The following is a 25,073-nucleotide window of genomic DNA, read 5'->3' on the forward strand; positions in this document are numbered from 1 at the left end:
CCGAAGGGGGGGGGTGCTCGCCGGCGCCGTTGACGCCTTCTGGCCAACTAGCGAGGCCGAGCGGCGGCAACAAAGGCGCGGATCACGCTAGGGAGCGGCAGCACGGTATAGGGAGAAAGGAGGATGAGGAGGTTTTTAGGGTTGTGTTTCTTTGCACGGATCTTAAAGTAATCGGGTGGTCTGCAATTTGCAAGATTTTTATGGGGGTTTTCTATTAAATGATGTATAGACAGTCCCGTTTAATTTTGCCATGACCATCAGTCAATCACGCATCAAATCAGCTCGAGCTACGTTGACACCAACAGCCATACATAACGCATCACATCACCTCAAGCTGCGTGAACACCAACAGCCATACATACAGTTAACCTAAAGAAATTTACAAGCATAACTCAGGAAACCTGCATCCATATCCATTTAGGGAGTCAAATAGTGTAACTACCATGGGGGTGATGGGGATAAACTTTACATGTCAATCTTGGCGAATGAGGAATAAACAACGATCTAGGCACAGAATCAAGAATATCAACATGTTTGCCGTGTCAATCCTGAACGAGGGAGCATGAGTTTGGAAGAAACTTGATGGCTGCCAGATATAGTTCCTAACAGATTATACGCAAAAACTTCCTGGCCATATGGGTAACTATTTCCAAAATCTCAGCAGAGAACCAGCTGCAGATGCAGAAGGGGGAAAATCTACATGAAAGCACCTCGGCCTCCTCTCCTGGCAGTCGACCTCTCGTATGTCGCGTTAAACTTCTCGACCAGCTCATTCATTGTGCTGCAAGTTACAAGAGTATTAATACACTGACATGGGTGCAATGCCAAACGAGTAAACAACCATTATGATTCAACTTCTCTTCATCTCTTGGCAGATAACTTCATTTGCAAGTACGGATTTACTAACATTAGTGAATCTATTAAATTTGCTGATAATACATTGAAGTGTACAAATCACAAGCTGATTTGAGTTCCCTATAAAGTATTTTTTTAATCTTATCTTGTTGATGTTGTGACATTCTTTCATATCAAAAGGCTTTGTAGTTTGCATAATAAGTGGGGGCATACCTTGAACAGTTAGTGAACATAGCAAGGTAAGTCATGAGGAGGGTGTCATTGTATTCCTGAAAATTCAGAGAAGATCATCACTGCATGAAGGACAACGGTTGATAAACAAAAATAAAGAGAATATTATCAAGTTAGCAGACCATTAGGAAGTCATCTTGGAATTTTTCTGACTCCATTGCTGGTAGCCTTCTTACTAGGCTTGAGACTTGCCTAAGCAGCGAATTGTCCAGTGGCATATCACCTGCAGTGATGGTAAAGGGATTTACAGTTGATACCTATTTGAAGTAACAGGTGGCAAACATATTTTGAACTATATTTCAAGCACATCGAATAGCAGACATATTTTGAGGGCTCAACAGCAACAAAAAATACCTTTCTGCATGGAAACAAGATATTGATGGATAACACGGACCCTGCTATTGAGCATCTTGATGGCACTGTGTATTCCTGTCAGATGAGCAGCCACTGCTCAAATATATCTGTCAGTATCATTTTTCCAAAAACAATATATTGGGTAGTACAACTCAATATCTGTAAGACATAAACTGATGATAAGAAGAACCCTCACATTGAGTCGCCGCAGAGCCACCATCAGATGGTTTGAGATGGGCAACATGATCAACAGATATCCTCTCTGCCTCTACAGTCTTTAAATCAAACGTACTAACGTTAAGTCTTAACAAAAATTATTTATGGAAAAAGCAACACACACAAGAAAAAAACTAACCTCAATTGTATAATTAGCTCTGACAAAGATGAGCTGCGGACTCCCATCGATAACATGCAACTCTTGAAATTACAGAAAATCATGTCAAAAAAAAAGAAATAACAGAAAATGGTAAAGAGGAAATTAGAATAATAAACAGACGGAGAAATGGAACAATAAAATAACAGTAGCACCATGAAAGAACACCGAACTGGTTTGAGTCAATTATCTGAGAAATCAAGGGGTCACACATGCTATATACGTGATGCTAAAAGGTGGCATTTGGGGGAAAAAAGACTTCTAGGAGTAGTGGGCAATATGTAAAAGGTGGAGTACATCTCAGGTACATGCATAATTGACGTACACCTAAAAGTAAAACAAAAACCCAAACCATATAAAAACTGTGAAATCAATTGCAATATATTTTATAATGATACAAGCTGAAGTCAGATTCACTTACCACTCTCATAAATTGTTACAGGGAGATCCTTCTGGGAGAGGTTGATTGCAGGATTCAAAAGAAGATAAACGGGACTTTCGTTAATGTCCATCAGCTGGATAATAAAAAAAAGAAGTAAGTAACACAAAGAGGAACAAAAACAATGTACAGAGCAGATCTCAAAAGAATATATATGTTTATAAGCAATGAGGTTATAAAAGAGTTAACAGTCATGCCTATTTCATTTGCTAACAGAAACTTGAGTAAAAACACAACATAGAGAATATATGTACGCAATGTCAACATAAGCACTACTATCTGCTACTGCTGGCAAATTGGCAATGAAAGAAGGCATAAAACATTTTGGAATACATGACACATGACTACAGCAGATATTTTAGAAAATTGTAGCATCAATTTATATGGCCAGAATAATTGCATCGCACAATTTGAATATTTGAATACATAGTAACATTCTTTGGTCCATAAATAGCACGGTATGCGCCTACCATCTGCTCCACCACCCAATATGATGCTATAACATAACAATAAACAGTATATGTTCATAACAATATAATTTGGTGTAGCCACAAAACTAGGAAAACCATGTCCTCTTCTACCATCCCTTTCAGAATTCAACCAGAAACCCCACAGATATTAGATGCTAGCACTGCCAACCATGCCAACTAAACAACATTACACCAAGCCCCCATATTCTATTTCTGTAAAAAGAGCAAACAACCAAGCACATTGTCATAATGAGACAGGTTGGGCACTTGCTGACCAGATAGATTACTTCTTTCTGCTAGCTTGCCCTAAGAACAGAACAAGAACTTACAGCCTTGTGGATTTGCATATCAGTGTCCCGCACATCGCTTCCAGTGGAGTACCAACCCAGCACATAGAAGTCGGGGAAAACCTTCTTATCTGCACGGCCACAACCGCAATCACGAATCAAACCCTCGTACCACTAGATTTCGCCGAAACCCTAACAAAAAGCGCAGAAGATTCGCCGGAATTTCACTCACAGAGCTCCTGCTTTTTCTCGAGGAAGGCGCGGTCGAGGGTCCCGGAGACAGGGTCGAGGACGAGCTCGAAGCTGTTGAAGATCTCCACCGTCCGCCCGCGCTGCACCCCGATCACGCACCCGAACACCCTCGGCGGCTGCCCCCCCGCCGCCGCAGACGAGGCCCCGTCGCCGGAGCACGCCGCCTGGGCCTTCACGCGGGTGTGGTGGTCGGAGACGTTCACGATGACGAGGGGGTGGAGCTTGAAGGTGAGGCCGCTGCTGGAGGACGCCGCCGCGGCGGCGCCCGCCTGCGGGTGGGTGGCCACGGCGGGGTCGGATGGCGCCGACATCGTCGGAGTCGCGAGCCTAGCGCCGGCGGCGAGGGTTGCGGCGGCGGCGACGACGACGGCGGTGGTGAGGCGAGAGAGAGAGGGGAGGGTTTTGGGTTGTGCTTAGGTTTCCTTCTCGGGCTTTGTTGTACGTATGCGTCTCGTGTTGGGCCAATTGGGCTTACTTGGGCCCCCATGGGCTTAGAGGAAATCCTTGTGCTGGTACAGTGTATTCCGCTCACTCCCTCGGAAATTTCGTACCCATATCTTACTATTTAACTATTCGTCTTATTTTAAAAAATAATTATTATTATTTATTTATTTTATTTTTGACTTACTTTATTATTCAATGTATTTTAAGCATATTTTTTCGTTTTTTATATTTGTAAAAATGTTTTGAATAAGATGAGTGATCAAATAGAATAAACAAAATGTCAAAATTCATGAGGACAAATTTACAATCTACAATATAAAAAGATCACCCAATATCGAATCTCTGATATTCTACGGGAAGTTCGTGGAACTTAACCGGACAAAATTTATTTCTGTGAGACACAGTACAAAGTCTCCTATTCAGTGGTAGGAGACTCTCAGAAAATTCGGTCACAATTTCGTGGAACTTAACGAAACGAATTTAAAACTAATCGATTGTCTCCACCCTTCTCGCATCGTATAGAAACTAAATTTAAAAAACAAAAGTTTTCACCGCGAGAAAAAAACAAACAAAGATAAAATTAAATTAAAATTAAAATTATTTGAAGGAAAAAGAAAAGGTATTCTCAACCAACCAAACCAGCCATACGTATATGGAGTAGCACGATCTTTCACGTGTCCTGGTCTTATCGGGGTCCAACTGCTTACCGCTACTACTCCCCTCCCACAAAGCCACCGCGACGCTGCACGACTCCTCTCTCTCTCCTCGACCTCGACCTCGACCGGAACGCCTCTCGCCGGCGGCGGCGGCGGAGATGGCGATGCGGCACCTCATCACCGGGCAGGGCAACTGCGCGCCGGACGGGGCGTCGTCGTCCAACCCCTTCGGGAACCTCGCCAACGCCATCTTCGGCCAGTCGTCCAAGGCGCAGGTAAAGCTTAGCCCTAGCCCTAGTCACTTGCTCTCTACTACTACTGGCCTTTTGCTCGCGGTTCGGAGGCTTGGCTGTGGCTGGTTGATGGTTGGGGATGGATCAATTCCGGCGCCGTTTAGGTCGCTCCCCTTTCCTCTCCTCCGCGATGTGATTGTTTGGTGGAAACGACGCAATTTCGTTTGACTGGTCTTAAAAGTTAAAACGGAAGTAATTCGATGTATGTTTGTGTACTGTTGGTTTGGTCTGGATGTATTTAGTTACTACTTAGTTCGATCCTGTGATGTTTAGGTTGGTGATCATGCTGCTTCATCTGATAAAATTGTGCAGTAAGTGAATTGGTGGGTGACAGATGGCCTATCATAATTCACGACAGCGAGTGGTAGTATAGATTTCCCTGATTTTTGGCTAGTTTATTTATCTGTGTTTCGTCATGTCGCCTACCTATGATTCTGTGGGGTTTTGGCCTAGATTGGAACTGAAGTTGCCTGAGCAATTCTGGTGAAGTAGCTGAAAAGTACATGCCTGTTCCTAAAGTGTTGGTACAATTCAGTGCTTTCCATGATCCATGTAAGTAGATCATGAGGTGTCTCTAAATAGTGAAACTTAGTCCATTTAGTTAAACTAGTGTGGGACAAGGATTGTGCATGGTTGGCCCGCGTCAACCCCTAGTTTATCTTTACCTCTTTTACAAGTCTTAATAAGAGCTCTTTTATGGTGCACCTATGATTCCTGTAGCTGTAAGAACCATATGGTAATCATGGCCATTCATCTCTGAAGGTCAATTTTGGCATAAATACTACTAACCAACTGGAAACAGTTAGCCCTTCATGGAACAAAAGGGATGCACTTGCAACGCTCTAAATGTGATTAATCACTTCCCTTAAGCCAACATTTGCATTACACATTGACACCCTAGACACAACTGATATATGTATTTATTCCATTATCAGCCGGATTGCAAATATATGCAATGGAGATTGTCCATGAATATTGTACAATATTTTCAACGCTTTTTATGGTTAAAACATCACAAGAAATTAGACTGTTTCTGGATGATTCCAATTCAACTTCCAAGGAAGTAGGAAAGATACATTTGTTTTATTCTTTCATTCGAACTAAAAAATTGTCATCATTAGCAGAAAAATGCATCTTAAAACATCACAAGAGATTTCATGCTAAAGTGTGAAAGACAGATTTGTTTTATTCTTTCATTTGAACTAAAAGATTGTCATCATCGACAGAAAAATACATCTTAAAACACCACAAGAAATTTCATACTGATTCCTTTTCTTAGATGTATGTTGAGGAGAAACTTACCTACTCCAAGGTAGTAATAACCATAGGTGACTAATTTACCTCCTAGGTAGTAATAGGTCATTTTCAATTCTAGCCACTATATAATTGCAAATGGATGTTCCAAATATAAGTGGTGTACCTTAAAAAGTTAAAAGTTAAATCCTCCAGACAATAATGCTTATGGGTCTATAATACAATGAAGCGGAAATTTGGGATTACGCTGTTCTAATGTAATAAAGTAGAAAGTTGGGGTGATTAACATCCAGATTGCATTAATAATCAAGCTAACTTTGTATGTGCCCTTTTCTTTGTGCAGTCAATAAAGGAACTTCCAGGGTCTGCAGTTAATGTTCCAACAACATCTGAATTAGGGACAGCTGCTCCCTTATCGACCATCCCTGGTTCAGAGAATGAGTTCAAGCAAGATCAACTGCCACTTGCACGGGTAATGGTCATTCGGTTTGCTGCTTTTGGTGCCCTTTTGAGCATTTCTAACTATAATTGAACACCTCTAGGGCGCTGATTTCATCCGTGGGGGTCCTTCTCATGATTGGGTTGAATCTTTTCGGCCTCCAGGACTCCCAGAATTTGCTGTGCCAGATGCACAGCTTAAAGAATTTGAGCAAATTTTTAACAGCACAGGGCCAACCTTTGGACCACCAGTCATGGATGGTAGATTTGTAGTTTTTGTTCTTTCCAATTTATTTTATTGTTGTTTATATATTCATCACTTGATAACATACTGAAGCACATTATACTGACTCCCAAAATTGGTTCAGGTCCACCACAAAGGGTCTTATCTGGTGTCCTACGTTCTTTCCTAGCAAGTGGTCAAGCTGGTGTGCCATTTCAACCTGTTCCAGTACCAGCGCTTGGTTTGTCTGAAAGTGACAAGCAATGTATACGTGATCGTAGTTGCATTATGGCACGCCACATTTTGGCTGACCAGCCTGAAGAATATATCCAAGCACAGGTTAACTTATAATTTTTGTTACCTCAGTGAATATGCTAAAGCACTTGCATTTGTGTTTCATTTCATTAGATTGTTGCAGTGGCTTCGTTTTTATCTTCTCTGCTGTGACCTAATTTGACACTTCTCACCTGTACCAGGTAAACACATTGCTGCATTCACTTGATATCGACAGTAATTATCGAATGAAAGGACCCATGCACGGACCATACCCAGAGATGGAGGAGTATTGGAATCAGTCCCAAAGCGCCATGAGATCTGGTCCAATGCACAATGCTGCAGACAAATGGATAACTGAGTTTGGCAAGCAAAATAATAACCCTGAAGAGTGGGCTCATTCTTTTGAGCAGCAATATGGTTCCAATGGTTGGGCCTCTGAGTTTGAACAGGTCAGAGCCTTATGCATGGGCTATTTGATATTTTCACATGTACCATTTGGTTAACTTCATGGATATTAACTAATTGTCTAATTTTATTTTATATTTACAATGGGTGTAAAACAAAGTTATATAATTTTGTGATAAGCTATGTCCGTTATCATGTTTAGATATCATCCTTTCCCTAGCATGTGCAGCATATTTACAATGGGTGTAAAACAAAGCTATATAATTTTGTGATAAGCCTTCTAGGATTTGTGATTTAAGTTATCTATTTTTGTCTTGTTGCAGCATCAATCTCAGATGGCCATGACAGGAGGAATGAATATGGCAAACCTGGCAGCCATGGAACAATCTCGTATGCTTGCACAGACATTAGCTAGTAATAATGACCCAAAATTTCAGGTATGTATGATGATTTGATTTGTTTATTTAACTCTATTAGGTCTGTATACTTTCATTTTGAATGGGTAAATTTTAAATATTTTAGCTGGTGAGAAAAAAATCTGCTTGAGCAACAACTCATCCTAATTATTTTCAACAGTGAAGGGTATAACTTCCCTTTGATATTTTCTGCTTATGATCTTATCTACAGTTGTATGTAGTTGCAACTTGGTTGGGGTGACCAATGTAAACTTTACTAGGATAAACCTAAATGTGTCTTGTTGGGCTCAATATCGATATGAATCCATTAGGATTAAGTTTACTGATCTTGTTACCTAAATCACCATAAATTGACATATAATCTAGAGTTTCCACGCTACTTATTTTATTACTACGAATTCCAACCAATTTATGTGCCCCACGATTGTGGAATTGCACATAACAGGTTTAATAGTGTGAATATATTGATATACCACTTTGCTAATGAATTGGGTCCATTGATATCTTATTTTATGCACATCTCACTTGAAATAACTTTTTCTATGTCATCCAGTGTACTTTAGGAAGCTTCTGGCATTTTACTTTTTACAAACAACTCGTCATTTGTTAACCCCGATAGGTTGTGAAGACTCATTAGTTTAAAAACTTGTGTGCATGCAGGTCTGTAGAATACCACTCAATATAGAACACTCAATGGAAGAGGTTTCTGTTTGACAAAGTTTTTTCCTTTTCTCAATGCTATTTCTGTCAGCATAAAATAAGAGTGAAAGGGGAGACTCTACTAGACGTGCTGAGATGAGATGGTGTAGTGGGCATTGTTGCTATATTATTTGCTAATGCGTCCTAGGACACCACATTGATATGTTGTGCCATTCTGCAGTTCTGCACATCTGTGGTTTAATACCAACTTTAGTTGATTCTGAACCTCATCTCAGCTGGCTATACTGCTAGCAACTTTGTTATGCTATAGGGTCATTTGGATCAGCCTGTCTCAACTCTCAAGCACCTGATGATACCTTTTGTTTCTTTTTTGGAAGAACTCTAAATTCTTCCAGTTTGTTTCAAAGATTCGCCGTGGTGAACTTATTCTTTTGTTTTACTTTTTTCTGGAAGAACTCTAAGTTCTTCCAGTTTGTTTCAAAGATGAGCCGTGGTGAACTTATTATAGAAGATAATCAAGTAAAACAAGGTTCAGCATCCCAATCCAGTGGCTGGGCTGATGAATTTCAAACCCAGTACAATGCTAATGCAAACTCTTGGGCGGATCAGTTTGTTCATGAAGAGGTAATGCAGAGAGCTGGATGTGTGTAAATACATGCTTGATGGGGATGTGGTTTTCTTTGGTCAACATAAACAAAAACTGATAAAACTATAGAAGTACTGGTAAATTGTGGTGTTTATAACATGGAACCTTGCTTTGTAAGTTTATGTTCTGATAAATGAGTAATATAAATATACAATAAAATTGTTGGAATATGTTCATTCTGTTCATACTTGCAGTCCAGTTACTGGAGTTTCTGATTGGATAATATTGCCATTAATACAATTCTTCCGGTGCTACACCATGTTTGACTGTATAAATATTACACTGATACTGCTGCTTGTGCACTGATGATGTGGCATCACTTACTTTTATTCTCCAGATGTCACAAGGAGCAGATAAGTGGGCTAGTGAGTTCTCTACTGAGTATAATCAGGGTGGCCTCAACGAGAACTGGATTGATGAGTTCTCCAAAATGCGTGTTGACGATGAATGGGCAGAAGAGTTCAGTGGAGGAACATTTGGTGAAAGCTCTGCTGATCCATGGGTAGATGAGTAAGTACAAATCTCTTTTCCTTGTTTTGTCATGGCTATCTCTTCAAGGTTGAAATGTGTTGCTTCTGATATGTTTCCACACCAATCATTAGACCAGACAGAATACCATAAGAATATCAAATCTTCTTTGATCCAATATCTTGTCTTTTTGGGTTAATTATAGGCAACCATAAAGTTCCCTTTTTATCAATCATGTACCATGTTCTATTTGACAGAAGCCTTTTTTTTTTCTTCATCAGTTACACTTACACATGCTCTGTTTGTGCCTTTTAGGTTCCAGAACCAATTATCAGCTTCCAAACAGAATTCTGGTGCATCTCGAGGAGTTTATGTTTTTTCAGACATGAACCCATACGTTGGTCACCCTAATCCAATGCAGGAAGGCCAGGAACTGTTCCGCAAAGGCCTCCTAAGTGAAGCTGTTCTTGCTTTAGAGGCTGAAGTTTTGAAGAATCCTGATAATGCTGAAGGTTGGAGACTACTTGGAGTAACACATGCTGAAAATGATGATGACCAACAGGTGATTGTGTCTCTCCCACTGAGGATATATGTAGATGTAAATTACCATGTGCTGATTATTTTCAACTTTTCATTATTAGTTTTTCAGCACAGGTGCACTGCATGCTTGTGTGCATCACTTGTTTTCATCACATGTTTTATTAGAATATTTTTTTTATGAATCTTTTTTCGGTAGGAGCATGCAGTGTGCTGGATCTCAATAGAAATTACGTGAATTATGCTCTATCAAGTTTTTGCATACCCTTGCAAGAACTTCATAAACTGATATATATGGAATTTGAACGGACGAACCCATACTATTGTCTGTCATGAAATTATGGTTTATTTTTAGCTAAATTTTAAGCACCATGTGATATGGCATTATGATCTATGAGTTCCATGCTTATGTTTAACACAAGGAGATGCTATTACTTTGCTTTCAGGCAATCGCAGCAATGATGCGTGCACAAGAAGCTGATCCAACAAACCTGGAAGTTCTTCTTGCACTTGGTGTCAGTCACACGAATGGTGAGTGCATGGTAATTCAGTGTCCGGCATAATCTACTAAGATGCTCCTGAAAGAAATGAAGCGGCATAAATTATGGTTAGAAGTAACGAGGTTTCCTCATTGATACAAGCTTTTAAGTTTTAAACAACTAGATAAAGCTAATTTATCTTTGAGGGGGCAAAGGTCTATTTCCTTCTAGCATTAACTTAATATTCTAAAATTTAGTTCTAACAGGTTCTATGCCTTGATGCTTTTTGTATACATTTGAGGGTTCTATATAATTGATGCAGAGTTGGAGCAGGGAGAAGCATTAAGATATCTTCATAGGTGGCTTCAGAATCACCCCAAATATGGGGGTATCGCCCCTCCACAGCCAACTGATTCACCTTATGGTCCTGATGTAAGTGCATCCCATCTGTTCCATAATGTAAATAAATAATAATGGCATCTTCACCTTCCAAATGGTATCCTGCACAGATGTTCTAGATGTATGCTCTAGAGTTCTGTTGGTCTGCGGTCCTTTTATTTTTCTTCAAGTTTTTTTTTCCTGTCACCCCATACTGTTTGTCATGTATGATATGTTTTCTGATATTTCTAAAAAAGTCATTTCGTTTTGTCACTAAGCAGTTTACCTCTGATCAGGTTATTAGATTGTTTAATGAGGCTGCCCAAATGTCACCTGAGGATGCTGATGTCCATATAGTTCTAGGAGTCTTGTACAACCTATCAAGAGAATATGATAAAGCTATAGCTGCTTTCAAGACAGCGCTGCAGCTGAAACCACAAGACTATTCTCTCTGGAATAAGCTAGGTGCGACCCAAGCAAACAGCATCCAGAGTGCTGATGCAATATTGGCCTATCAACAGGTAATTAGTTATTGTAAGATATTTTATTTTTCAGCTTTGGTGAATGTTTCGCTATAAGTGCTATAGCGTATTTACATATCTCTACTACTGTAAAAGCAGAGCCGTCCTCCTATCCCACCATTGTACATCCCACATAAAAAAGAAACACCCTGCCTTAAAAAACCCCACTTACATTATCCACCAGAAAAACCAGATAGAAAAAACTGAAAAGTCTGTATTCCTTCCAATCCCATTGTAACTCATGGGAACTAGTCTGGTTGAAGAAGTACAGTGCTTTGTCTCGATCATGCTGTGTAGAATAGCTACTTCATCCACTCTTTCATTGGGCTCTGGTTATTCCTTTCGGACGATGTTTATGGCAGTTGCATTCACTTGTGTGTGAACTGCAAATCTAACAGGATATAATTCGTGGCTGGCAATAATCCATATATGATGTGTATCTGGACCTTTTGGATTTTTATTTGGAAAAAAAATATGACCTTTACCCTCTGGCGGTCTGTCCATTCCTCTATGGGTACCCAATTTCAGTATAATTCATAGTAAGAGTGCATTCAGTTCAAGCTATGTGCCGCATCCCTGTACTTCTAGCATTACAGTAAAACCAATCAATTCTAATCAAACTGTTTGCTTAGGTAGCATTAGTGTTGTAATACCATTGGTTTGGTGTCCAATCCTGCTGAGTACAGACACATCTTCACCTAGCATTAGTGTTGTAATACCATTAGGGAGGAACCTTCACTTATTTTGCTGGTACAACTATCCTTTTACGGCTTGGTCTACTGCAGTCCTGCAAGTGTAGAACTTGTTGATGAATCTCCAATTTAGAGAAAATTGTGTAATACAAGTATCCTAGCACTTTATGGTATGTAAATCTGGAACTAATATAATCAATTGCTGCTGGTTTCAGGCTCTGGACTTAAAGCCCAATTATGTGCGTGCATGGGCTAATATGGGGATTAGCTATGCCAACCAGGTAATTCTTCTCTAACATGATGCTACCACTTGATAACACCATTAGTTCGGTAATTGTATTTTTAACAAAATAATTGCAGTTTCAACAATTTCCTTGCATGCAAGTACAAAACCATATCTCAATGTTGTTTATCATTGTCTGTCAGCATTATTCATTTACTCAACTAACTTGCAAACCATCATTTTTATGAGTGAGCTTGTATGCTTCCACTTGTTTGCTTTTCATAATAAGATGTTGGCTATCATGGTTTCCACTCGATTCTGAAAAGATCTTCAAGTTTTTGTGCATTGGATATCCACCTAAATACTACCATCCATTCAAAGCCTCGGTAATATTAATGTTAACTGTTGATTTACAGAGCATAATAAAGGATGAGTACAAATATATATTATATATCCAATGATGCCACGGCCTAGCTCAAATATCTTTTATTCAAAGTGGCAACAGAGATGTAATACCCCAGCTTTCCGTGTTATGCAGGGATTGTATGAAGACTCTATTCGATACTATGTACGGGCGGTTGCTATGAATCCAAAAGCTGACAATGCCTGGCAGTACTTGCGGATTTCTCTTAGGTATGTCTTGTTAATTATCTATGAGATATTTGAAGTTCCTTGGAGGATACTAGAGATACATTTATTTCAAAAGAACATCAATTGTCGCTCACTTTTAAGTACTCATAACTTGCAAGTACTCAAGAAACATTGCAACCAGTTGATATTCCAATTTGAGTACATCTAGAACTTTCCAAGCACGTTAAATCATTTCTTTGTCTACCTAAATTCAACGCTGATTTAATTGACTAACATTTTTCTCTTTTAAAAACCAGTAACGCTTCACGAGCTGACATGATCGCTGCATGTGATTCACGCAACCTTGACGTTCTTCAGAAAGAGTTTCCCCTGTGAGTCCAAACATTCTAGGCATTGCACTTGCTCCTCAGGCCCGCCCCCATGATAAAGGGTACAAGGAAGTAGAGAACTAGCGAAATGGGGGCTGCACATTTTGGAATGATGAAAGTGCAAAATGGCAGTGGCCGTTGTGTTGTGGTTTTCGGTTCGTGTATACGAATTGTTCATTTTAACAAGGCGCGACATGTATATAAAATTCAAGATGGGCACCCATTCTTCCGTAGGTGTGGGAAACGCAAAGCAGAAGGCAGTTGTCACATGTAATTCTGTACACAGAGAGGGAAAGAATAAAAGAATATCGAACGAATATGTCAAAAGGAGGCAACACGTTCTTGTAATTTTCTACAGAAAATAAAGTGGTAGCAGGTTTCACTGTTTCAGCATGTCTGCGGGTATTACTCTCAGTTTTTTTTAAAAAAAAATTATACGTATTGCGGATTGTTTTTTCTTGATGTGGATTATTACGGGAATGAAAACGGTGATGGAATTTCAGCGTTGTATTACAATGTCATTAAATAGTTAATGGGTAGATATAGAAGTTGCAGACCGGATCAAAGATGATGACCCCCGCCACGTGCATCGCCATCGAGGAGTTGCCACATCAGTCTTGGCCTCCGGGAACGGCCTCCCCGCGCCAGCTCCTCCCACACGACACGCGCAAGGCTCGGCCCGTCCGTCGACGTAATCCATCACGACGTCGAAGCATGGGCCGGCGACGCCGCCGATGCCCCTCCTCGTCTCCCGGTCCGCGGCGCCGTTCCCGGGCGGGAAGAGGCGGCCTGGTTGGTGGTGTTGTGTGGTCTCTTACGTGGTGTTTTTTTTTTTCATGAAGATGAAGATTAAAAAAATGAGGTGATATTAACGTATGATTGATTGAGTTTTAATTATTATAAATTTAAAAAATATATTAATATGATATTTTAGAGCAACTTTTATATAAAAAGTTTTCGGACGAAACGTACCGTTTAATAATTTGAAAAGCGTACCACATAAATCTTAATATTTATCTAACTCTTATTGGAAAAAAGGAGATACTCTCTTGTTTCGGTTACAATATCATGCGGATGCGGCTGGAGACGCAGGGAGTGAAGCGAGTGTTGCTGCTGATGTCGGGTGGTGGTCTCGGATGATGCTACCGAGGTGAAGGCCCAGGCGACGCGAGGAGGCTGATGCCGTCGCATTCCTCGCCATCGATGCTAGCGTCCTGGCTCTTGTGCCCGATCCGATCACCGTGGCCACCGTCTCCTACAGAAACAGCAGCGCCACCGCTGCCACGAACTCGGCGATCGCCGCGTGATATACATCCCCATCTTTCCCCCCCCCCCCCCCCCCCTATAGCCACACCGCTGGCCCTCCCAATCTCCCACAGCCGCTGGATCAGTGCTTTTGTCACTGACATATGGATCTGATGTCTCCGGACCTAGTGACAAAGGCACGGTACAATGACTAGAAGAAGAAAAGGCGGAGGAGGAAGTGGGGCTGACAAGAAGGCACAGCAAGTCCGGCCCATTAGTTAGCTAAACAGCCCACAGGCCTAGTCCTACCCCTAATAAATAGGCCCAAGTAGCGTACAAAGCCCTTATAAATCATACCTTTGTGTTAGCAAACCCTCTATAATACACATGTAGGATTTTCATTTTGGCAAAAATTGTTACTAAAACATATGGATTCAAAACATCTGGACAATGCGTTGTACAACATTCAAAAATTCTTCCATACTAAACAAGGAACAATACACCAGAAAGGCAAAAGAAGCTAAAGCAAATGCAGAACACTGACATCAACGAGGTCAGGCCGCCTGAGCTGCTGCTCTGCTTCAGGGATTTCACCGCCTGAATGCATTGCTCTCATGGGCATTACGCTGCGAATAATACGCACGGCGCCGGATGCTCTCTTCGATCGTGGCGCTTCCGCCCTTCTCGGTTCCAAATATGCTCTTCTTTTCTTCTTCCAAGAAGTTCTTCCCTCTGAATTGGTTTGCGTTCACAGATGCCGCCTCCTTGGCATCGTCGTCTGCAGCTTTCTTGAGCCTGCTCCATCTTTGTTCTTCGTGGACCTCTGCGTCAGCCTGCATTTGACGAAGTCGAGCTTCCCTTTCTTCCTCTGACATGTGCTGGACACCCCGTCGACGGTTGAATGTAGGGCCGTTCCTGCCCTGCTGGCTTTCCTGCCTTCGTTGGCCTTCTGAACCTAGTTCAGAAGTGGAATTGCCGCGTCCATATTCCGGTCGCCTATGCCTTGAATCTGAACTGTCGTGCTTTGGATAAGCACTGTTGTGGTCTGACGGAGTATAGTGTCTCCCTCTCCTATCATCTGACGGAGTATAGTGTCTCCCTCTCCTATCATCAGCATCCGAACGACCCCGTCGTGAATATTCGTCATGCTTTGGCATCTCCTGCCTTCTTCTCCTTGGTTCATCATCTCCGGAAACCTCAGATTGTCTTCTTTTTGGTTCATCATCTTCTGACCTCTGGTGTTTTCTCCTTGGTTCTTCATCTTCTGAATCATGTCTTCTGCGGTCTTTCCTTGACTTCTTTGGCTTGTCATCTTCTGAATCTTCCCTCTGTCCTTTCTTCTCCTTCTGTGACTTCCTTGGCTCATCATCTTCTGACGTTGCATGCCGTCTTTTCCTTCGTTCATCGTCTTCTGAATCTTGTCCGTGATCCTTCTTATCATGTCTTGACCTTTTCTCTTCTCTCTTATGCTCTGAGGCCTGAACACTCTTTCTTCTCTCATCCCTGCCATCACTTTCCTCTGAATCTGAGTTCTCACTTGAGTGATGCCTCTTACTCTTTGATTTGTGATGATGGCGCTTCTTGTGCTTTCTCTTCTCTTTCTTTTCTTCCTTTTGCTTTTTCTCAGCTTCCACCTACACAAGACGAAGTTATGTCAGGGAATATGTTCAGGGGAAGATTGATTATAAACCTTCCAATATGTTTGACATTACAAGAGTTTGACAGTAGTTAAGATGCTCAGAAGGTATAATTCCATATCAAAAGAAGGATATAGCTTACTGATTTCTTTATCTCAGCCATCTTGATTGGATTATTTTTTATTCTTGCAATGGCATCCTGCTCCCGCTGCCTTATTAGTAGAAGAGGATCAGTGTGGAGTTTTCTCCATGCATCATTTGCAGATTGGGGCTTATCCTCAAATAATGCACCTGGAGCAGCTGCCTGAAATTATTCCAAACAAAAGAAAATAAGCAATTATCTTCTAATAGCTAGTGATGAATAGATATTTTATTACAACCAATGGGTGATATAGTGCGCATGAAATAACTGATATTTTACACTTTTATACTCCCTTGACTAAAAGTCTAAAACACAAAACAATTCAAAAGACAACATAAAAATGTAAAATGCCATGGAAGCAAGGAAAGATTAATTAACTTCTTATATCCATACCACAAACAACAGTTTCCAACTTATTCAATGATCCACAACTAGACAGTAGGAGGCACTTTGCTTTTGCATACAAGTAAGAAGGCAAATATTTTATCGTTTTTCTGCAAGTTCAAAGATGAGAAATCATATTACAAGTTTACAACAGCAGCACATAATCTAGCAACCTCAGCCCATTTGCTATAATGGAAGAATTGTAACAATCAGCTAAACATTTGAGCATCGCATCCTACTAAGAATCAACCAAGCATCGCATCCTACTAAGAATCAACCAAGTATCTTCCTACTAAGAAAAACCTTTGCCCTGTCACATCAACCAAGTATCTTCCTACTATACGAATTTCTTTGATAATATCAGTGGAATTAGATGCACAACCAAAAAAAATATTTTAGAACTGCAAACTAACATAAGTACAATCACATGGCCGAGAAGAAACGGTCGCGATACCTTGGAAGAGCCGGCACTCGCTTGGGCAGAAGAAGAGGCGGCGGCAGCAGCTGCTGGGGCAGATGGTTGCAGCGCTTGGAATCCCTCGGAGCTCCCCTTGCCAACAGCCAACCCTGACTCGTAGAGGAAGTCCAATCTCTCTTGCCTCCTGCAGAAAAAAAATAACACCATGCACATTATTATCTCCCCACCAATCAGGCACAGAAAAATTCCAAAATAGTTGGACGAACAGATCCAAACACTAACTCCTAGCTAAAGCTTCATGAAACTCTCATCGCAAGCAGTAATCTTACACCAAATTACCTCAACCAATTAGCAGAATCTAACTAAAACCGCGGATACCTGCGTCCCAAAACAAAACATAAGCGGCCTAGAAGGCTACAACTACGAAACCCTAGAACGCCGCCCAAAAGCCCACCGATCCGGCCACCGCCAACACCGATTTCTCCTGAACTCCCCCCCCCCCCCACCCTGCGCTCCCGCCAGCGTCAATTTCTCCTGAAACCCTAGCCTCCTCCCCCCAAACGCGATCGAAGCAAAAGGGGGAAACAAAAAATCGAAATCGAAGCAGCAAACAAAGATGCTTACGGCTTGAGGCCGGCGTCCTCCTGGAGCTTGCGGAAGGCGGCCTTCTCCCGCTCCTCGTCCTGCTGCTTCTTCAGCTCCTGGATCTTCCGCTGCTCCTCCTTCTCCTTCTCCTCGGCCACCCACACGCGCTCGATGTTCCGAAGGCTCCCCGTGTGCCACCCCTTCTTGTTCAGAAATTTCATCCCCATGGCTGATACCCGCTCTTCTCTCCCTCCTTCCCTCTCAACCTCGAAACCCTAACCCTAGAAATCCCCGCGGCGGCTTTGCCCTCTTCCTCCTCCTCCTCCGCGACGCGTCGGCTTCGAAACGAGAGAGAAGAGAAGAAAGGAGGGAGATAGCCGCCGCCTCGAGCCCTCGAGGAGACGACGACCAGGGGTTGGTTGATTTGTGGGACGAGATGTAGGGTGGGGCCCACCACGTCAGTGGCAGTAGATGAAGTATATGCGCTTTCATAGAAGGAAAGCGTATTATGTTGGATTTTAATACGTTTTCCAGGGATGAAAGCGCATTTGAAGGGAAACAGGGGGATGTTTGGTTTTTTTTTTTTTGACCGATTTCGCTGGTCGTATTTGCGATCCGCGCAGGTTTCATATACAAGACAATTAAATTTTCCTTTTTTTTAACTTAAAAAATACCCGTACGTTGCAACGGGTGAAAGGTTATTTTAATCGTATTATTGTTAGATTGTTTTGTCTAAAAAGTATGTGTTTTTTTATTTTGATAGTATTGATATTTAATTTGAAATCCTTATTGGGATGATGGCCATATCATGTATCTTACTTTCTTATAACGTGGCAAGAATTCTCAAGCAATTAGGAGTCCGACTCACATATCAAGTTAGCATATTAAAATGATTTCTTATACGACTCTTTATGTATTTAAAAAAATAAACTTAAAAACCGACTCAAAATACGGACGACGTAGTATCGATGAAAACATTTTCAATTTATTTTTATAATAGTAAAGAAGATAAAGATAGAAATAGAGATTGCAAATTTTAGTTAACCATGTGCTCAGTTTTACATTGATTTTTATTTTAATATCCTTATAATCACTATTACGAACTTCACTTGTTCTAAATCGATCACTGATGTGGATGCTATGTCCATCCATGAGTTTGATTACGATTGGGTTTCACACCGGTGCCTTGCATGGTTTCCATCGTTGGTAGAGTCTCACAGTTTTAAAAAGCCCTTGTCCGTTTTAACAAAATGTCTGTGTCCGATTCCATACAAAATATGATCCATGAACTTAAAAAACGACTCAAACACAGACGACGCACTAAAATTTTAGCAAAAATATCTTCAATTTTTATAATAGTAGAGATAGAGATAATAGGTAACCAGCTACAAGGTTTACAATACATCCGATTGCAATTAACAATCGAAAGGATGATGAGAAGACATAAAGACGGTTTGAATAGAAGAACTGATATGAAATTTACATAGTTTGACAGAAGCATAATTCAAGGGTGATTCAAAAGAGAGAGATTTGATAATTTAACACTTCTTAAATTGGGCTTCGATTATTTGACATCTTGGCCATCTACAAAGATTCTGAAGAAAAGGTGTTCGGTTGTAAGGATGATCAACCAAGTTGGCAGACAAGGTGCAAAATTAGGAAGCTTTTATACTTGCAGCTGAAAATTCATGAGCTAATACATATAGAATTGAGTTCTTGTTCCAGCATAGAAACAGCAGGTGAACTGAACATCCATCCACCAAGAGAGGAGAAGGGAGGAGGTATTACATGATTTTACAGAAGGCTTCTCACAGAACAAAAACTTTCTTATACACAAAAAAACAAGTAAAGAAGCCCAAGCATGAAACACCTCCTGACAAGAGAACAAAAGGAAGAACAGATCGATCTGGAGTGTACAGGGTATGAAACAATCTGGGTGAAGAAACCTAAAAATCGGCTCTAATAAAATCCCAGGGACCGAAGAGATTTGCACACTCCTGGCTGAAATTGCCGGTTTCGACTGAAATGCGCTCTCAGCCTGACTTAAGCGGGGGAATCGTTCATCGCCGCTTCCTCCAGCTGGTTGATCTCTTCTCGCCTGAAAGTATTCTGGGAAGGTTCAAGAGGGAATTGACCCGCGTCACACCTTCGAGTGCTGACCATTCCTCCTCCTCGTTTGTGGATATACAATCAGCAAGGCTGCGGGCAGATCCACATCTTTCAGGTTCCTTTGAGACTGGAGGCTCCTCTACCGGTACAATCTCATCAACATCCCTTAATGTGTAGGAGTGCTGCAATGCTGGCTCGGTGATTTGCTCTTCACTGGAGATATGTGCATCTCCTTGTGCAATGTCTTGGTCAACCTTAGCAACGGTGTCTGGGATTGCAACATCCTCTGTAGTTTCTTCCTCGCTCTCGTTCTCTTGAATCAAGTCAGGTGACTTTGCATGGTCTAAGAATAGGCACACAACAGCGCAGTCATCGCTCTTGGATGTTGGGAACTTCAATCTCCATGATCTGACAGCACAGTCGACAAGAGCCCTGGCAGCCGTTGCACGAGATGGAGCTGCGGCTACTATGTCAACAGCCTCCTTGTTTGAGAGGACGTCCCAAACCTACATGCATTGAGTTTACCAATATTACAAGTTGAAGCAGCTGAAGGAGTGAAGGCTGTAACATCTTTGTATGTTAAATCAAACTATTCCCCAATCCCCATGGATTAAGTAGGGATTGGAGAACATGATGCATTTCTATTCACAAAAGGAATTAGTAACTTTCAACACCATATTAAGTAGTAGTAAGAAAGTAATAAGATGATAAGAAAAATACCCCATCAGTGGCCAGTATTATGAACTCATCCTTTTCAGTAAGACGACGATAGGATATCTGTGGAACAGATATTAAACCATAATCTTTAAGGCAGAAGTCTCCAAAAGCTCTTGCCATTGCCAATCCAGGAGAGTCATTATTTGGCAACCATACTCTGGCAACTTCTGGTTCATCCTGAAGAGCAAAAACTCTTCCCCTACACTGCTGGATCCTCGCAGCTTCCCCTAAATAAGAAATATGAAGATTAGCGATTAACCAAAAAGAGTGACCAATCCAGACAAGTAACTATACTTAGTGCGTTAATAAGTTTGACTGAAGCCATATCTAGGAGGAAAAGAAGAAAATCCTAAATGCGCAGTTAAAGAGAAAGTTCAGTTTTGAAAACACAAGGGTACCCACTGAAATGATAAGTGAGAAATGAACATACTTGGAAGGTTAGGCTTCAAATCAACTGTGAGTTGTACAGCAGTTAGATTATTGGCAGCATCTCGTGTCCCCATTATTGCTCTCGAGTCCCCAAGGTTCCCAACCACAAGATCCAATCCCTGGAAAATAAGCCATGTCCAGTTCTTCTGTCATTTTGATTTCAATATCTACCACTATTTTTTTTGTTCCAAATGCTGGTCAGTTATCTACGAATACTAGAACAAGTTTAGAAGCATCCCTCACCTGTTTTACTAACGTGACTGCTGTTGATCCACTGCAAAAGCAATCAACTGTAGGGTGCATTTTGAGTTCCTTGTCCATCAATTTGAAAGCCTTAAAATAAGACTGCTTAAGTGGAAGAAACATCTCAGGAAGCTTCTCGCTGTCATCAGCATATTCACCCCATTCATCATCAACAACAGGTGACTCTTCTGAATTAACACTTCCAGAAATGCTTCCATTTTGGTGGGAACTAGTGTCCTCGTTGGCACTGGTTTTCCATAGTGTGCGTATTTTGACAGGAAGAGAATCTCTGACCTTCTTGGCAACAAAATGACCATATGGACCATGACCATCAAACACACCACAGAAGACACTATCACTTGTATTAAAGTTCTGCAAGAATGGAAGGGCTAGGTCAGATAATTGTTTGCGCTCCTAGTACCAGTGATGTGATAAGCTGGTAATGTCTATAATTAATTTGTTTAAAAGCAAATCGACAATGCACATTACTTTTCAGGAAAATAAACTGAAGGGTATAGATGGGTTCTAACAAACTGTATTTGTGGGATTCTATTCAGTATGCTCATATTTTCACAATGGAGTATTCCCTACACAAAGAACGGTAGACACAGGTAGTTGGGTGAACAATGTGAGAAATGCACATAGGATAGAATCAGATAATCAGACCTCAAATAGCACAAATGAGATGGATAAAGTCAGCAACTAGGCAAGGAAAAGGTATCAAATTAGCATCCAATCACCCATGATGGAACCCTCACAAGGCATTGTTCCATGCGATTAGCAATTGTTGCAACTGACCCTTAGTAAATGAGGATACTCCTATGCTAAGAGGTTCTATTAGCAAGACATCGAACAGTCCCTATAAGGGTATTTCATATTCATGTTGAAAGTTGACTAGAAATATGATTTCTGTTATAACTCACATTTCAAAACAGAAGGCGAGGCAAAACAAGAAAAAATATAAAAAATATAAATCCCAAGCCAAAAGGAAGAAAATAAAAACTCAATTCCAACAGATGGAAACTATTTGTCAAGGAAGTACCTCCTCACTCCAATAAAGAAGTACTTACCTATTTTCGTTGAATATTAGCAATCAATAGCATTATACTGAGAATCTTTAGGCATAAATTCTCTTTACTGTCCTCTGAAGAGCATGATCACCATGCATATCATAAAGTGGCTGCTTTTACTTGTTTGACTTCCTAAAACAAGCTCACAAGATATTCCTATGTAGCTAGATAAGTTTAGCTAGCTGCCTAGTTGTAGGTCCAAAACAAAAGTGAAAATTATCCATGATTGTACTTCACCACTCCCTTTAGGTAAACTCCACCAATTGTGTGATGGAGTCAACATAACTACTTGCTTACATATCATGAAAATGAAGGGAGTCGATTAGTTGATTAGGATATAAGCTAAATATACCAAGCCAGCTATTACTAGACCAGACTAATCGCTTGACCTGTCAAGAGCATCTAGTTGAAGAAACAGCCAAAATCATACTCTTCTTTAAACTAACAGAAGAATACAAAGAAAGGTAGAAGCTTTTGCCAAGGGTCACAGGAAAGGATCTCGCTTGGACTATACAGAAAGTTTTGAATCAACGCAAGCACGAGCAGACGACTCCAAGTCTCCAATATTCCAACTAACACGTCCCATTTATCAGATTTTCTTTTAAAATTATCAGGATTCAGGAAACATTACAATAATACAGAAAAAGTGAGCTTTCCCCCCCCACAATTTTCACATACAAAAAGAACCAGTAAACTCCTCGTTTTCAGATTAAATCTCAAAACAATCTAAAGCTGAATCCTTCCCATTTCGAATTAAGTCATCCAACAAAGCAAGAAGACGCTCCCAGTGAGACCAAATCAAGAAATGCTCGAACTGTTTCGAAGAACAAACTAGAAAAATAGAAGAGGTTTTGCTTATTCTGTTATAAAGTCAAATCCCACATTTCGAATCAAGCACTCCACTAAAACGCTCCTCCCTGTGAATCGAATATACACACACTCCGAATTCAAATCCGCTATTGATCCAAAGCCAATACCGTGAAGAAAAAAAAAGTTCAAAGAAGACTTCGGAAAGATCGAGTAAACGCAAGCACCAAGTTCTGAACCGAGCAACACGGCGAGGAAAAAGGCGGGCGAGATTTTCAGAACCAACACGCGAAGGAAAACGCTACTAGTACCAATGATCAGGAGGACTCAGAAGCCATCCACCATGGCTGCCTGGCTCACCTCCCACACGACCATGGCGTCCTGGTTGGTGCCCTTCCGCCCCTGCTGCGTGTGCAGGCACGCCGCCGCGCTCGCGCCGTTGACGCACACCCTCCCCTCGACCTTCGCGAGCTCCTCCTCCGTCATCTCCCCTCCTCCTCCGCCGCCGTGGTGCAGCTTCTTGCCGCCGACGCCGATGGAGAAGACGCCGCCGCCGCCGCCGGAAACAGCCCCGCCCCGCTCCACCCCCCGCTGCCTCCTCCTCCGCCACCGCTGCGGCCACCCGGGTGACGCTCCCGCGCCGGCGCCGGCGCGGGGAGGCAGGTCGGAGGAGAGGCAGGAGCCCATGGCGGCGGCGGCAACACGGCGGAGCACAGAGTTGGGCAACCGCTTCGCAAAAGTGCGGATTGTATAGGGTTTTTGATGTGTTTTTTGATGTTTCCTCGTCTTGTAGACTTGTAGGCTACTCCTACTACTCCTTGAGGTCTCTTCTCACTTGTTGAGTGGAGTATCATATGATTTGTATGGTCTTGTTAACTTGGAGATTTGGGGTTGAAAATGAAGAAAAAAAGTATTTGTTTTAGTATTTTATAAAGTGCCAAAGTGGGGTTTGGTTGGGGTGTTAGTCTAACTGATTGCTATCATGGTGTTTCTTCTTTTGGATAATGGAATCCTATGATAGGGGAAATTACTCAAGGTTAAAAAAAATAAGAGTGTATATTCTTCTATGTACTACTGAGCTTTATAATTAATGAATAAAAAGTATTATAATACCGTGTAAAATAAATAAATAAATAATACATATGATTTTGTATGCAGCTATTCATTCATTTTGAATTTGATTGTCTTTTATATTAAGAATTTTAAGGATTAATTTGTAAATAATACAATGGGATTAGGAGTAGGTGGGCGGTGGGGTGGCAGATTCACAGCTACCACCAGTATTTTCTAAAAAAGATTATGTGATTTGGTTTTAACAACGGAATGAGATAAATGATGATTAATCCAAGAGTCATATATTTCCATATTCTAAGGGATTTGGATAAATGAGTAGCATTTTTTGTTTCTAATTAGTTGTTTTGTGCTTTAATTTATAAAGTTGAATTGAGAGGCACTATGGCTCTAAATACCTATATTGACAGAGCATGAACAAAGAGTGAGATGAGGGCACAAGATGCATGTGGTACAACAGTACAAAATTGTCTCTCTTTTGTATCTGCAAGTGCCAAAGAATCTTAAAACTGGAATAAATATTGTTTAGTTAATCAGATCCGGTTGACAATACTAACCCAACAGGCCACATGAATATATATGTTTTTTTTTTGGTAGGCTGAAGTCCCTTTACTGGATACGGAGCAACGGTGTATATCCAGCACAGTTTGGGGTCATTTTTGTAAAAAAAAATTGAAGTGTCATCAAGAAATTATTTCTCTATATTGACCAAGTTTCATTTTTCTAAAAACAAAAATTTCAAGTTTTATATTGAACAACCACTAGAACTATCATCCCTTCAGTCTTCATCCACTTTTCAAACTTCTTTCAGCAAGGGAGAGACCTTTTGGTATATCTTTTCTTGGATTCTGGATTGTGAATTTTTTTTCCCATTATACATATACAATGTCCTCCTCTGGCATAGCCTTTTTGTCAAAAGGTGATTTAACTTATATGCTGCTCTTTGTCCTCATTAGCTCAGGTACAGACAAGATTACTCACACTGCT

The 25,073-nt window shown here is 41.0% G+C and overlaps 4 protein-coding genes across 6 annotated transcripts; 1 reads left to right on the forward strand and 3 right to left on the reverse strand.

The window, feature by feature from the left end:
* Positions 1-392: 392 nt before the first annotated feature.
* On the reverse strand, positions 393-3,707 carry LOC4345944 (COP9 signalosome complex subunit 6-like). The gene is made up of 9 exons (XM_015793055.3): positions 3,242-3,707; positions 3,052-3,140; positions 2,235-2,328; positions 1,796-1,857; positions 1,637-1,715; positions 1,441-1,533; positions 1,209-1,309; positions 1,069-1,124; positions 393-781 (listed from the first exon to the last, which is right to left on the reverse strand). Exons 1-9 carry the CDS (start codon positions 3,570-3,572, stop codon positions 697-699), a joined length of 990 nt encoding a protein of 329 aa, XP_015648541.1. The 5' UTR covers positions 3,573-3,707; the 3' UTR covers positions 393-696.
* A 674-nt stretch (positions 3,708-4,381) lies between these two features.
* Positions 4,382-13,622, forward strand: LOC4345945 (peroxisome biogenesis protein 5). 3 transcript variants are annotated; one of them, XM_015794953.3, is made up of 16 exons: positions 4,382-4,636; positions 6,252-6,380; positions 6,451-6,607; positions 6,715-6,908; positions 7,046-7,294; positions 7,574-7,687; positions 8,327-8,368; positions 8,780-8,950; positions 9,310-9,482; positions 9,756-10,002; positions 10,424-10,508; positions 10,779-10,888; positions 11,131-11,355; positions 12,263-12,328; positions 12,809-12,903; positions 13,158-13,622. In XM_015794953.3, the coding sequence occupies exons 1-16, from the start codon at positions 4,520-4,522 to the stop codon at positions 13,234-13,236; spliced, it is 2,253 nt and encodes a 750-aa protein (XP_015650439.1). In that variant the 5' UTR covers positions 4,382-4,519; the 3' UTR covers positions 13,237-13,622. The 3 variants fall into 3 exon arrangements, with proteins under 3 accessions (XP_015650439.1, XP_015650440.1, XP_015650441.1); XM_015794954.3 differs by lacking the exon at positions 8,327-8,368; XM_015794955.2 differs by lacking the exons at positions 8,327-8,368; positions 8,780-8,950.
* A 1,201-nt stretch (positions 13,623-14,823) lies between these two features.
* On the reverse strand, positions 14,824-18,035 carry LOC4345946 (pre-mRNA-splicing factor CWC25 homolog). Its single transcript, NM_001422616.1, has 4 exons — positions 17,680-18,035; positions 17,092-17,239; positions 16,254-16,415; positions 14,824-16,108 (listed from the first exon to the last, which is right to left on the reverse strand). Exons 1-4 carry the CDS (start codon positions 17,865-17,867, stop codon positions 15,065-15,067), a joined length of 1,542 nt encoding a protein of 513 aa, NP_001409545.1. The 5' UTR covers positions 17,868-18,035; the 3' UTR covers positions 14,824-15,064.
* Positions 18,036-19,277: 1,242 nt separating this feature from the next.
* Positions 19,278-24,065, reverse strand: LOC4345947 (probable protein phosphatase 2C 66). Its single transcript, NM_001422615.1, has 5 exons — positions 23,376-24,065; positions 21,139-21,510; positions 20,897-21,014; positions 20,470-20,693; positions 19,278-20,255 (listed from the first exon to the last, which is right to left on the reverse strand). Exons 1-5 carry the CDS (start codon positions 23,700-23,702, stop codon positions 19,701-19,703), a joined length of 1,596 nt encoding a protein of 531 aa, NP_001409544.1. The 5' UTR covers positions 23,703-24,065; the 3' UTR covers positions 19,278-19,700.
* Positions 24,066-25,073: the final 1,008 nt, after the last annotated feature.

This window comes from Oryza sativa, chromosome 8 (genome assembly GCF_034140825.1).
Source record: "Oryza sativa Japonica Group chromosome 8, ASM3414082v1".
Classification (NCBI taxonomy): Eukaryota; Viridiplantae; Streptophyta; class Magnoliopsida; order Poales; family Poaceae; genus Oryza; species Oryza sativa.

Coding starts and splice junctions, on each gene's coding strand:
- LOC4345944 (XM_015793055.3), bottom strand. CDS start 3,572: ATGTCGGCGCCATCCGACCCCGCCGTGGCCACCCACCCGCAGGCGGGC. Junction 3,141..3,241: donor CGAGAAAAAGCAGGAGCTCT/GTGAGTGAAATT, acceptor GTGGCCGTGCAG/ATAAGAAGGTTTTCCCCGAC. Junction 1,310..1,440: donor TCTTGTTTCCATGCAGAAAG/GTATTTTTTGTT, acceptor CCATCACTGCAG/GTGATATGCCACTGGACAAT.
- LOC4345946 (NM_001422616.1), bottom strand. CDS start 17,867: ATGGGGATGAAATTTCTGAACAAGAAGGGGTGGCACACGGGGAGCCTT. Junction 17,240..17,679: donor GAGGACGCCGGCCTCAAGCC/GTAAGCATCTTT, acceptor TTTTTTCTGCAG/GAGGCAAGAGAGATTGGACT. Junction 16,416..17,091: donor CGAGTGCCGGCTCTTCCAAG/GTATCGCGACCG, acceptor GAATAATTTCAG/GCAGCTGCTCCAGGTGCATT.
- LOC4345945 (XM_015794953.3), top strand. CDS start 4,520: ATGGCGATGCGGCACCTCATCACCGGGCAGGGCAACTGCGCGCCGGAC. Junction 9,483..9,755: donor GCTGATCCATGGGTAGATGA/GTAAGTACAAAT, acceptor TGTGCCTTTTAG/GTTCCAGAACCAATTATCAG. Junction 11,356..12,262: donor CAATATTGGCCTATCAACAG/GTAATTAGTTAT, acceptor TGCTGGTTTCAG/GCTCTGGACTTAAAGCCCAA.
- LOC4345947 (NM_001422615.1), bottom strand. CDS start 23,702: ATGGGCTCCTGCCTCTCCTCCGACCTGCCTCCCCGCGCCGGCGCCGGC. Junction 21,015..21,138: donor CAGTCACGTTAGTAAAACAG/GTGAGGGATGCT, acceptor CTTATTTTCCAG/GGATTGGATCTTGTGGTTGG. Junction 20,256..20,469: donor TAATACTGGCCACTGATGGG/GTATTTTTCTTA, acceptor CAATGCATGTAG/GTTTGGGACGTCCTCTCAAA.